This window comes from Heloderma suspectum, chromosome Z (genome assembly GCF_057233095.1).
Source record: "Heloderma suspectum isolate Gila_16-S chromosome Z, 16-S_ref, whole genome shotgun sequence".
Taxonomy (NCBI): Eukaryota; Metazoa; Chordata; class Lepidosauria; order Squamata; family Helodermatidae; genus Heloderma; species Heloderma suspectum.
The window spans coordinates 9,811,211-9,824,704 of NC_139476.1; the positions used below are offsets into that span (position 1 = coordinate 9,811,211).

The 13,494-nt window shown below is 47.6% G+C and overlaps 1 protein-coding gene across 2 annotated transcripts in view; it reads right to left on the reverse strand.

Annotated features, from left to right (window-relative positions):
* Window positions 1–257: 257 nt before the first annotated feature.
* PTBP1 (polypyrimidine tract binding protein 1) overlaps window positions 258–13,494 on the reverse strand; it is a 38,521-nt gene continuing 25,284 nt past the window's right edge. For both annotated transcript variants that reach the window (XM_084825995.1, XM_084825996.1), the window contains 8 exons: window positions 12,699–12,873; window positions 11,891–11,968; window positions 9,826–9,974; window positions 5,731–5,764; window positions 5,155–5,247; window positions 3,170–3,386; window positions 1,526–1,603; window positions 258–801 (listed from right to left, as the gene is read on the reverse strand). In XM_084825995.1, the coding sequence (XP_084682121.1) occupies window positions 669–801; window positions 1,526–1,603; window positions 3,170–3,386; window positions 5,155–5,247; window positions 5,731–5,764; window positions 9,826–9,974; window positions 11,891–11,968; window positions 12,699–12,873 (957 nt within the window). In that variant the 3' untranslated portion in view covers window positions 258–668. The remainder of the gene's footprint in view (window positions 802–1,525; window positions 1,604–3,169; window positions 3,387–5,154; window positions 5,248–5,730; window positions 5,765–9,825; window positions 9,975–11,890; window positions 11,969–12,698; window positions 12,874–13,494) is intronic.

Consider the following 13,494-nt stretch of genomic DNA (forward strand, 5'->3'; position numbering starts at 1 on the left):
AGCTCCTGCATCCAATTTTCCCAATGACTATTGTTCCTCCCATCCTTAGTGAAAAAAACTTCTAAGGCACCAGAGGATATTAGATGCAAGGCTTTGGGAAAGGAACTACTCCCCAAAAGGCATCTGTGTTTGGGAGAATTCATAAAAAGGAATTATGGTACTGAAGCAAACTGCACAGTCTGCAGGGGGCTCTTCCAAAGCTTGAAGATAAAGGCATCACTGTGAAACTGATAAATTTTCTGGGATGGGAGGGGGGATGTTTTTGTTTTTTTAAGGGGGGAAAGGAAAGGGGGACTCCCAGCGAGGCTTCCAACCAAGAATGTAAACTTTTAAGCTTAAGGTTTTTTTTCCTGGTCAAAGACGGTTATCCCACTCACTGCAAGAAAATATTATAGCAATGTGAATTAAGATTCAACATTTTTTAAAAAACCCAGTAAACTGTTTTCCTCCTTAAAAAAATAAAATCTGTTGTCTTTTAAGGTCACTTCAGCTGCATTCTCTCTCTCTCTTTTAAAGTGGCTTCTTTTTGTTTCTGGAATGATGGAAGTTGTTCCACCCCACATTGGTGGTCCAGCCCTTGAAAAAGATGTAAGGCCGAGCCTGTTAAGAAGGGTGGTGGTGGTTCGTTTTTCAGTCAGGTCCATTCTGCTGTGAGCTTTTCCAAAGCCTTAAATGGTGGACTTTGAAAAGGACACGCGCAAGTGGTGATTCTCACCAAGGTCGTGGTTGTGGAGGTCGATGAGCGACTGAATGGCTTCTTCCACAGAGCCCATCTGGATGAGAGCCATCTTGCGGTCTCTCCTGCCAAAGATAACAACCACTTAGATCAGCGAAGAGGAGGATCGCACAAACTATGTGATGGGCATTAACCGAGTTTATTAACTGAGCCAGAGACCAAAAGGCGGCGGCCGCCAACTATCAGAGACAGAAGGCTTTTAGAAGTCTCACTTTAATGTGCAACATGTGATCAGACTGACAGTTCATTCAGCCCCATTCTGTGTACTCTTGTGCAAACTGCCTCTCCAGGGGGATCTCTTTATGAAACAAACAATCCCAGCCCCAGTTCTTAAGACCCCCATAGCCAGAGGGATGCTACAGACCACATCGAGGAACCTGTTAAATAAGTTCGGGAGGTCACTGAATTGTGATTCCTTCCCTCTTAGGTTGAGATGGACGTAACTAGGGACTGGAGACAGTTGACGATGAGAAAAAAAACAAGGGGTTTTAAATTTGTCCTCAAAGAGGTAACACTCAATTGCCTGGGGTTCTAGAAACCTGAATGAAGTTGTCATTTCACACAGCCCTGCTGAGGCTGGCATCTAGAAACCAGATGCCAACTCCAAATATTGAGCCTGGTACAGTTCCAACACAAGGAGGAGTAATCTTTGAGAGAGCAGGGCTCCTACAAACAAAGGGCAGCTGAACCTCATTCAACAACCCCATCCCCATCCCGTCATCTGTCATTACAGGACAGGTAGCTCCTTCCCCTACCAAGCAGCTGGAGGGGAACTGAAACCAGACTTACTGGAAGAATTTGAAGCCTTTCACCATCCCACCATTACTCGAGAACAGCAGCTTGAGGTCGTCTTCTATTATTGAAGGCCTGGAGGAGAAGGAATTGTGGTTAGGCTTTACCAACCGGAGTCTGGCATTCAGGAGTCCTTTCTATACACTGCAGCAAGCAAGCCTTCACAGGCAGTATGTGACCAACTCCTGTGTTGGTGCACATGAAACAGGAACTGCCTCAATACAATTTTACTGCTTTCTCCACAGCTACCCTACCTCAGTTCTTTTCCGGTGTTTGCAACCAGATCCTATGGCTGTAGGAACTTTAGCCACTAAGGTGTGGATTGTTCGTGCTGGCAACAGCTTGAGCAACACTTTACATCTGCAGCACTTCAGGTGGGCTCTCTTGGCAGAAGTTCCCACCATCTCTCCCCGCCCATCCCAGGACACACTGAGGAGAGAGACAGGGCTGCTCCAATGGCCTTCTGGTAGAGGCTCAAGGGCCGGGATGGGGAACCTCTTTTCTGCAGAGGGGCACATGCTGGCAGAAGGCAGGACCAAAGCCAAGGACGTGTGGCGCCCAAGGCGAAAGCAGGCAGGGCCACCTCTTTCTGTCTGTCCCCTGCAGCTGCCAGGAGAGAGACAGATCACTCTTGCCAGAGGCCTGAACTGGCAGCCTCCAGAGGTCTTCTGAAATTAGGCCGTAGGCCACATGTGCCCACTCCTGGCTCAAAGGAGAAGGTGGGGTGAACCGAAGCCCCTAGCTTCCTGCTCAGCAAAGCTCCATGTGGCTCAGCTGAGTGGAACAGGTTACAGCAGGGGCTGTGACTGCACCATGGCTGTGTCAGGACTGAGCCTAAGCTATACCGACACGAGTTCTCTGTGGGGCTCTGGGGCTCACTGGCAGCTCCTGCCCCGAGCACAGCAGAGCAAAGGGCTGCGCTTTTCAACTGCCACCGCTTTGGGCAGGGAAGCAAAGCTGCCAGACTCAAAGCACGCTGAAGCCCATGGGAGTACGAGCAGCCAAAGTCACTCCTCCTGCAACCACAGGGCTTTTGAGGCTTGGCCAGCCAGGGCATGTTGTGCAGACACCGGAGCGGCTCCTTTGAAGTCTAGCCCTAAAATGTTACGTGGGAAGGTAACCGCCGCTCCATCTTAGCTCAATAATGTCTGCATCAGTCTCCCCCAACCTGGTGCCCTCCAGCTGCTTTGGACGACAACTCCCACCATTCCTGACCATCGGCCATGCTGGAGGACACCACATGAGGGAAAGATGATTTACACTGACTGGCAGTGACTCTCCAGAGATGGGTCTTCCCCAGCTGTATGTGGAAATGCCCGGGATTGGACCCAGGCCCTTTTGCATGCCAAGTGTGCTAGGAAAAAGAAGAGGGAGCAAGTCAGTAATCAGATGGTGTGTTAGGATCATCAGTTCTGGCTCAAACTGCGTGCTACGCTTACTGGGCGGGGAGCACATGGACAAAATGGGTCCACAAGGTCTACAAGGGTCATAACAGAACTGCTACTGCATTTTCAGGATAAATGGCAGCTCCGAGGCTTGAGAAAGACCCGGTTGAAGAGCAAGTAGCTGAATTCCTGAGGGCCACCCTTGTGCTCCTTGCCTAGATGCTCACACACAGGCTGCCTGACTCAGCCCACTTACGGAATATTGGAGAGGTGAAGGGTGGCAGATGGGGGAAAAATGTTTTGGAAGTTCTTGGAGCCCGGCTTCTTGAAGCGATGGAGGGGAGAGTTGCCATAATCCTTGGTCAGTCCTTGGTCTTCCTGCCCTTCACGGGGCAGCTGCACTGTCTGGTGTTTGGACAGAGTGATACGGATGGGCTTCCCATGCAGCTTCTGACCATTTAGGTGGCTCATGGCTGCCGAGAGTTGAGAGAAAGGAAAACATACATTGGTTCAGGTTGCGGACCATGCGCAGGCGCGCCATGCAAACACCTTCTGTGCACATACATCTACCATCACCGTCAGGTGCAAGTGTCCCACATATTGCTTCAGACACCAGCCCTTTCAGAACATGGGCTCTGCTGGTGCATCTGTTAGGGAGACATGAAGCTACATTGCTTAAGGCCTACTTCAGAGATCACCTTTACTCAAACCAGCTCAGATCGAAGCTGGTGGGGTCCCTTGACCTTGGGACCACCAAGGAATTGGACGGGGGTCCTTGGATCAGGCTTGAGGGCTGCCTGTGGGGTGGGAGGAGGTTACAACACTCTCTACTCCTCTGCCCCACAGATGCGCCTTAGAGATTCAAGTGTTGCGAAGGAAGAGACGCTGCAGCGGAGAGCAACTGCCACCTTCGCCACCTCCACTTCCACCACCTGGGCCCCTCAGCCCCATTCACAGAGGCCATCAAACCAATTGCCCCACGAAAAGGAGAAGGTGGAGATGCACGGCGACACCTTGGAGGTCTGCCAAGGCCTGTTGCGGTCAGTGAGTGGTCCACAGAAGCAGATCCCTCTGCTCTAGGGGAGGCAGTGGTGCCCTTTTGTAAAGAAGAACTCGTGCCAGTGCGCTTTTTCCCTTCTCCCTCCCAATCCCTTTTCCTTTTCTGTTGTCTCTTTTAGATTGCAAACATGAGAGCAGGGATGGCATTTACGGATGACTGTAAGTTGCAGAGCCTTCTGGCTGAAGAGAGGGGCAGAAATGCTTTAAGTACAAACGAAGAAAAGAAGATCTCTCAGGAATGAGAAACAGCAAAGAAGATTCAGATCTAGAAGGGCCACAGAAAACTGTCCGGTTTGCCTTCAAGGCAAATGAGCAGACCGGAAAGGGAAGAACCCAACCTAAGATGTGGCACTGGCAAGAGCACTTGCGCCCTTATTTTCTATACCGCACAATTGCCGAAGCATTTGGCTGTCTGAATCTGATGCACGAAGTGGAGTAATTTGCAGCATGCTCTTCACAGCTCTCAGCTGGGTTATAGGACAGGGTGGTGTAGTCAAGGAAGGGGGGGGAGAGCAGATGGGAGAACTCCCTCAACCCCCTCCCACTGCCCAGTCTAAGAATGCCGGCTCCCCCCAAAAGCTGCATCCAGAGAGGCCTGCCAACCATGCTGGTTCTTGACCAGCACTAATAGCAGCTTTTGTTTCATATCAAAAGTAACCCATCACACACACACACACACACACACACACACACACACACGAGTTCAATAAAACATTGTGAAACAACCTATATCAATAAAAACTGACACCTGCTTATTGCCACTGATCCAAGTCTACAGTCAATTGCATAAAGGCAAGTCATTTTCCTGAGTTTTAGCTGCAGAGACGCATTGGGTGATATGTTGAGTTTTACTAGTGAGAGAGTTTTCTGGAAACTTGACCAATATAGATGCCCTGTGTCAAGACATCCCCCCGTTTGGCAGCACAGCACATGATTTGCATCCAAAGGCCTTCAATCCCTGGCCAATCCAGGTGGGTCTGGGGAAGGCCCTTCTCTGCAGGAGCCATGGAGAGCCAGTGCTGCTCCTCAACAGACAAGACTCAGCTGGATGGGCCAGCAGGCCTGACTTGATGTGAAGAGACACCCTGGGTTAATCCTACGCTTCAGAGCATTCTCCCTCTTAACCTTCACAGCCATTCCTTGGAGTTTTCAAGAAGGACAGGAAGGAAAGCATCTGCTTACCCAGCTGGGCTTGATTGCCATCTGCCATCTGAACCAAGGCATTCTCCTTCTTATTGAACAAGATTTTCACTCTTTGCACGTCACCATATACTCCTTGGGGGAAGCGAGGGAAGGGGAAAAAAAAAGCAAGTCTTCAGGAAGAAACCCTGTTATCTCTATCCCAAATTCATTCAAGAAACATTCAAACCCCAGACTGCTCTCACTCCACTTAAGTTGGGTTTATTCTGCTCAGGATAACATTCTGATAGGCAATAGAATAACTGGAACAACCCTCAGGAGGAGTTAAAAAAACACTGGGGCTCACCCAAAGAAAATGCCAGCTGCCGCCAGTGGAACAGGTGGGCAATTTTACATGCTATCTGTTCCTGACCTACCCAACAGACATGCAAAGCAATCAAAACCATGCATCATGATGTGTAAGAAAACAAAACAAAGCACAAAACTTAAAACAGCAAGTTACGTAAATAAAGCATTCACCCAAACCACGAATCCCCCACCCCCACAGCCACACTTCTTTTCCCCAAAGTAAAATCTCAAAATGAAAAAAGGTAATAAAAAGTGTGAATGATAACATACCGAAAAGAATAAAGAGGCATTGGGGTGTAACTCTCTTTAGAGAACAGCAGAGCAAGGCAGCGGAGGGACAGGGAAGAGGTAAGGAATCGGAGGGGAGAGCGAAGGTTGCGCAAATCGTCGACAACGAAGGAAAGGTAGAGTCCCCGCAGGAAATGGCGAAATTGGTTGATGGATGATGAAGTTTTCAAGATGGTTAATATTGAAGGGCAAGTTGGTTTCCGAAGAGCAGGAAGGTTTGTTTTTTGTTTGTTTTGAGGGGGGCATTTATATATATGTATATATATTTGTTTCAAGCAACAACAGGAAGCAGAAGTACCGTGCAGTCAGTTGGCAAAGAAATTCCGGATCAGGGAGAAGGGGAGAAAAAAAATATTGAGGGATGGGGTGGAGAGAAAAGAAAAAAAGTAGCAAAAAACATAGGTCAGTAAATACATAAAAGAAATATGTAGTGTTCCATCAGTAAAGATTTATAGATTTCTAAAACGTACAACACTTTGTTTTACAGAAGAACTAGTTAATAGGTTTTTTAACCTAGTGGAACACAACAATAAAAGAGGAGCACTTTACTTAAGTAAGGTATATCTAAGAGAGAGAGGCAGTATTGCAACAGAGTGACTTAAGGGCGGCAAGCTCCATATTCGAACAATGACACGTCAAGAGATCAGGCAGAGGCCCATCCAAAGCTATGAGGGGAAACTTGTGAAGGGCTTAAGTTAGCCTCAAGAACAGAAATGTCTCATCCTGCTCCACCTTCAGGCAACTGTGAAGAGCAATTCAAACAAATAATTGGGAGAAGTGGATGGTTAAGCAACTCTTTCCATGTCCACATTCTCAAACTACATTCCAGATCCTCTCTCCAAAATCAGAGGACAGAACTGGAGTCTCTCCAGTGGGGACTAACTATCTGACAACTTTAAGCCAGCTATAAACTGGTTTCTGTGGAACTATAATAGCTCCATCAAAGGAAAGAGGCGTGGTAAGGGGTGGCTATCCTCAAGGTAACTAACGTTTGCAGAAGCCAGGACAAGCTGGTTTCAACCCAGTTCAATCTGCAGCATCCATTAGGAATGGCCTGCTTTCCCCTGGAGAAGGCAGGGCCCCCAGCCACACCATCACTCCTGCTGTGTTGGAAGCAGTGTCTCAAGCGCTAAGCAAGGCACTCCTTCCGACTCAACAAGCCCTACATGAAGGAACAGGATGCCACAAAGGCCTCAGTGGTAGTGGGCTCCTCAGGGTATTTCCAAGGACTCACCAAGTCTGAAACAGCATCATATCCATTGTGGGCACCACGTTAGGTCCTGCTTCTGACTCAGTGGGTGCCTGTATTCTGGGGGAGGGGAACTTGTGGCCCTCCAGTTAGGCTTCAACTCCCATCATCCCTGACCACTGGCCATGCTGGCTGGGGGATCTGAGAGTTGGTGAAGGCTGCCCCAGGGACTCAACGACACCTATTAAAAAGCTGCCTCACTGACCTTTTTTGCATCGTGGGTTGCTGGCCCCCTCTTATTGTACTGATTACTGTACTTACTGTACAGTGAACTTTGGCTATTGGGTGGTACAGAAATGAAATAAATACTGATTGGGAAGGAATGGGTTCATCAGTAAAGAAACAATGGGACGAGGCGTCGCCAGGTGGGGCTTGCACATCCCCTAGTCAGGACTCCAGTCCACCTCACACTTTTTGAGAGCCAGGGGATGTGGAAATAGTTGCTAGAGGGGCTATCGTGGCAATCAGAGTAGCTAGGATTCCATGCAGTCAATTTGTTCCATATGTCCCCAGAGCCAAGGCCAGGAAGACGCATGACAACTGGACTATTTTCCTCCTTTGTTTTCAGGAAGCTGTGTAGCCACTACCTTGCTAAGCAGAGAAGCTCCAACACAACCACCAAGATGTGGGGAAAAAAATCTACACTACTACGCCCCTCAGCCACAATTGCTCACTTATCACATGCCATTTTAGTTTTCAATGTTGTTGGTTCCTGGGAGGGCAGGGGAGGAGTCCCTCTGGAGAATATTGCCTCGTCAACTGTATGCATAGATTAAGTTTCTATAACACTGATTACACGAGCAATGGAAAAATAAAAGTTGGAGACGTTAGTTCAGCTTCACTACAGTATCACAGTTTTTAGCCCAAAAGAGAAGCTGGATGGATGAGCGAGTAAAACAACAACACACAAACAAGGCATGAAATCAGTTGCTCAGCAATCCTCACTAGGCACCAATCACTGGGCAAAACTTTAGAATTTCAGCAGGTACATCTCTCAGTCAAGGGCATTTGCAGGTGACTTGAAAGTGCTGTCTATTTTGCATCTTTCAATCATGCACAAATTTGAGACTGGAGGTGCTGAATTTAACATGCAACAGTACAGCCAACCACTTTCATGTTAACTGCTTTTTCTTTCTCCGAGCAGACGTTGGGCCGCATGCTTCAATATGCACGAGCTACACAAACATTCCTTTTCCCCTCCTGCCACCACCTCTTTTCAGGGGACTTCAGTTTTAGCACTATTCAACTGCTGTTCTTTCTACAAGAGGTATTTCAGGGAGCAAAGAGTGTGTGTTCCCCAAAACATGCAAGGCAGAGTTTATACTCCTACTGTCCAGAGTGATTTCTCTAGCTATGAAGTGGAGCAGGGAGGAACAATATCCTCCCATGACTTTGCTGATCAGGGAAACAGTGGCGAATCTACTCTGTACATTTAGCGTGCACGGTACTGAATGTATATTCTGCAAAGTAACCCAATCAACTGTTTGGGAAGCCGTGAAGCTGCTTAATAGGCACTAGAACCCTGAACCTTGCTGAGTTCTTTATTTGGGAAGAGGCTCAACAATGCAATGCATTGGGGCGCTGTATATTGCAATTCTTGAAGCACTGGAGCTATCCACCCCCCCTCTATCAAGTCAGGACAGCTGCTCCCAAAGTGACCACCCCATGCCTGTGTTTTCCTGGTGAAGGGGGAAGAGGGGTTCCTGGTTGCCAGGGTCCTAATAATCCCCTAGATTCAAGACCACACTGGGAGCAAGTGAGCATTGCTGGCAAAACCTCATGTCCTGGAGAGAACAGTTATAGTGGACAGAAAAAGAAACAGCAAAACGGATTAAAATTTGTTAATTTCCTATCAAGTTTAAAACTGATAGCGGTTCTCTCATCCATGCCTCTGCTTTGGAGCTTCTGACACAACTGAAGTAAAAATTCAGCTTCTAGGCAGAGCTTGCCAGTTTTAGGCACCAGGGCTCAAGCAATGTACACAATCCATTTTAGAGTGAAGCCTAAATGCAATTTATGCTTTGCATTAAGGACGTGGGCTTCCACAGAAACCCACTTCAAAGATAAAGTGGGTCTGCTGAATTGCATCCTTTATGGAGAAGATACCAGACTTCGATTTTTAACATGCCCAGAGTCTGTGGTAAGGCAGCCAAATGTTTCAACTCAAAAAGTGGAGAACAAGGTTAAATGGGACTGAAAATGTAAAATTATTTAGAAGTCAAAGAGCAGAAATAAGGCACACAACAACTTCAAAGAATTTGGTAAAGGGGAATGTATCAATGCATGGCAAAGGAAATATATACTTGCAAAAGGTAAAATGAAGCTAAGCTGGCAGGGGAGGGGAGGACTGAGACACCCATGAAGAGGACAGAAACAATGCTGTCAACTCCAACTGAAGTGCTTAAAAGTCACAACATGCCAAAGGAGAAACTATGGGATTTTTGCTATGGTGAGGAAGACCCAAGTAGAGACAAAACCGTAGGGGTGAAAGTGAGGTGGGAGATTTCACAATGAAGACATTTTGGAATTTCACTTTTGGGAGAGCAGACCAGTTAACACCTTTGGCTTACAACCAAGGAAGGAGCAACAGTTTTAAGACTTTCACCCACGGCCCTTATATTAGCCTCTTAGAATTATGTTAGGCTGCTGGACTCTCTCATTTTAGACATTCCCTTTCAGAAAGAGGAAAGGTTCAGCATTGTGATGCTTCAGCACAAGATCCTTTTGAAAGGTGATTCAGAGAGAAGTGAGATTGGAAAGTAACTAGAAGGAAGCAAAAAATACGAGATACGTTGGACAGAAGAGATTACAACAAGGCTTCCACTAACCTCAGGGTTCAAATTGCTAACCAGCAGAACGGAGTTCCCTGCCCCGGTAAGGCCAGGAATACCCATCCGTCCTGCGGCAGCTGCGGCTGCTGCGGCTGATGGGATAGCCAAAGGAGCAAGCGCTCCATGTACATTTGGAACTGACAGGCCTGGAAAAATTAAAGAACATTAACCAGTGAAGAAGACTGCAGCACATTCTCTGCTATGATGTGTGGTGGAGGTGAGCAACTCTGGCCTGTGTGTTTCTTAAAGGGAGTCCATCTGTGCCCCATCCTCCCTCACACAAGCGCTCAGAAACCAGATAGCTGGATCGTTAATGGGCTGAAGTCTCTCCATGTCTGGTATTGCTCATGACTCTGCTCTCAGCTTCTGATGCACACAATAGATGTGTGTGGGGGGTGCATTTTGCTCTCCTTGGGTGCTGGGCAAATCAAGACATCTGGTTTAAAACAAGTTCTGCAAACTTTTACAGGTTTCTTTAAGCAAATCCACCATGGGGGGAAGCAGGAAAGGGGATGACACACAAAGCAGTGTATTCGTAAGGTATTTCCACCAATGCATGCCAGAAGTGCCTCATTCTTTGATCATGCACAAGATACCAAACCACAATTGTGCACATTCCAGTCATTTGCAAGGGATACCATCCCAATGCAGGCATTTAGACACAGGCTTATTGTAATGCCCTCTCGGTGCTATCGGTCATTGCATACCCACTGGAAACACAAACATTTGAGGAGCACACAAACGACTTTCTCCTCCTGTGCACCACAGCACACACATCAGGGGATGCTGTGTGGGAGGCAGAACTGTTTTTGCCATGCTTCTATGGTATACACAGGAGGAAGAAATGTATATGCTTCAAGCATGATCTGTATATACACGGGCCTGTAAAATGAACCCTTTTGACTGCTGTGTGCAGCAAGCTCTAGAAATAAAGAATTCCACCCAAAGGCACTATAAGGTAGCCTCCTCCAACCTGGTACCTTCCAGCTATGTGGGCCCATCATCTCCAGGCAGAAGTCCAACAGGGCTGAAGGTTACCAGGTTGGTAAAAGTTGCTATTGGGAGACATGGCAATTATGTACTGTTGACATTCTCACCAAATGTTGCAGCTATACTAGAATTCCTGAGGAAGCTGCAATTCCAGGACCTCTTATTCCCCTCTCCCCAACAGATTTACTCATATAATGCTTTAGTCAAAAGGTAGTTTTCCCTCAGCCAGAACTAGATGTTGCTACAACCTAGCCATGAAGCTGAGCAATTTTAAGAAGTGGTTTATGATCTTAAATAGATGCCAGGGGCAAAGTCTTACAGCCAAATCCAAGCCCAGCTCTTTAAGAAGTGCTCTTAATAGCTAAAGCGCAAAACATCTTTTGAGAAAAAACAGCCCAATGAAGACTAAGCATGCCCGCTGACTTGCTCAGTATCTGTTGAGGGAGGAGAGAAAGGAGGGGGAATAGCATGGAGAGGGCATGGCATTTGTTTCCAGGCTGCTCCTGCCTGCCTCTTCATGTTACGTTCCCAAGAACGGAGTCCCACCCTACCAACTAAAGCCAAACACATTCACAAGTACTGGGTTTAGAAAAGAAATAGGGTATTTAAGAAGGGCACCATATGAGACACTGCCAATCCCTGGCATCTCCGTATTCTGGCCCTAATTTATTTGAGATGTGGAGGATAAAATTAGACCAAGTAATGCAACCAGCTCCGAGGAGGGGGAAACTATACCGAGGCATTGCACTCAAAGGGGCTTTGGGCACACGAAAAGCCCACTTTTGAAACTAAGAAGTCTTTGTAGAGCAACTTGACACATGGTGGGGGCAGGATCTTCACAGGACACATTGGAAGTCCTTGGGCATGCCCAGAGCAGCCTTTGGAATTATGCTCCAGGGCTTCTTAAATTTTCTCCTTTCCTAGGTTTTCCAGATTGTTGTCCCTGATCCATTGCTTACACAGTGGAGCCCAATCAACCAAATGGTGAGGGGAGGGGGAAGCTGGCTAACATCTGTACAGCAAGACTGCAAGCACTGTTTGGAAAGGTAACTGGAGTTCGAAGAAACAGTACCTGCGGCTTGAGGAATTGCAAAAGCAGGAGGGAAGCCAGCCCCTGCATAAGGAGAGGCAGAAATGATTCCTGGAGCACCTACAAAAAGAGCAAAGAGACTGGTTATTCAGTTCATGGGGACAAGAGAAGCTCCATCTTCTGCAAAAATTTAATCCATACTTCAGAAGTAGCACTTCCCAACTAGGGCTCAAATTTCTAATGAAACAGCTCCACTGAATGCCTGGCTGATTTGTGTCACTTCACTCCCCTACATATATGCCTGTGAAGGCATCTCCAGCTTTAAAGGTGGTGCAGTCCCACCCAAATGACTCCTGCCTCCAAAATACTCTACTCCCTACTCCCAAGTGCCTTCCTTATTGGAAGGGTGCCATGCAATTACAAAGAAGAGGACTTTCTCTGTGGTGGTGGCCCAGGCTTTGGAACACCCTCCCCTAAAGAGTTGTGCCTGGGAAAAGGTCTGATGTTAACTTGCATTGTTCTAATCAGCTTTCTGGTCTCAGAATTTGTATTTTGCATGCAACAGCACAGCTGTCATTAGAGGCACACAGTGCTGGCAGTTAGTGCTGTTGGAGTAACATGACAGCATCCTCAAACATACATAGCCTCACAAAGCAAGCAGAACACGGAAAGGCGGCTTGCAGAAATAACAGCATTTCACTTACATTGATTTGACAAGTCCTGCCAATACTGCAGGCTAAGAACGGCTGGCCCAAGGCCAGCCAGTGAACTCACAGCTAAGGGAAGATTCAAAACAGACTCTTGCCGACTGATAGCACGTGCTCCTGAACCCCCTCACTCAGCCCCTTACCAAAAGCAGCTGCCATGGTCTGGTCGAGGGAGGGTTGACTGTCTCCGGAAGGCAGGTCTGGCCGAGTATAATCTCTGCTCTTATCGTTGTTGTATTTCACGTTGAGACTTGTCAGCTTGGAGAAGTCAATGCGGAGCGTGCAGCAGGCGTTGTAGATGTTCTGCCCATCAAGGGACTGCAGGGGAGCCAAAGCAGGGGATTTGTCACATCCAAGTCGACAAGGGCACTTCATGGAAAGATGTCTAGACACTCCAGATGTGTCCAGGGTTCATGCTTGAGAAAACAGTTTTACAGGACTGCCCAGGGAGTGGCCTGCAAGTACTTGGGGGCTCTATCAGACCAGCTGATAAGAGCTGGTCTCCATTCTTGCATCTTTGTCTGTTACACACATGTGCCAATATATATCTGTACAAGTGGCGCCTGCAAAACAGTGTTTCAGTATATCCCCATCCCCTACAGAGAGTGCTCCTCTTTAGGAATCTCTGGAGGGACTGGGGGAGATTCAGGAGTGGGAAAGGGATAAAGAGGCCCCCTTTTCCTCCCCACCTCAAGGTCTTTCCCTGCTGTGTTATATGCTGCTGTGGGGCTGCCAGGCCAAACCTGAGCATTAATACCCACATTGCTGGTGGGTGGGTGAGTGACACAGAAAGAGAGAGAGAGGGAAGGAGGGGGGGATTTTGGAGAGTGGGAAAAAGAAAAATATGCCCTTTCTTTCCTTCTTCCTGAAATATTCCCGCATAGTGAAAAGGGGTGGGGGGAGTTTCCTCAAGGCATGCATCCCCTCTGCCCCCAATAA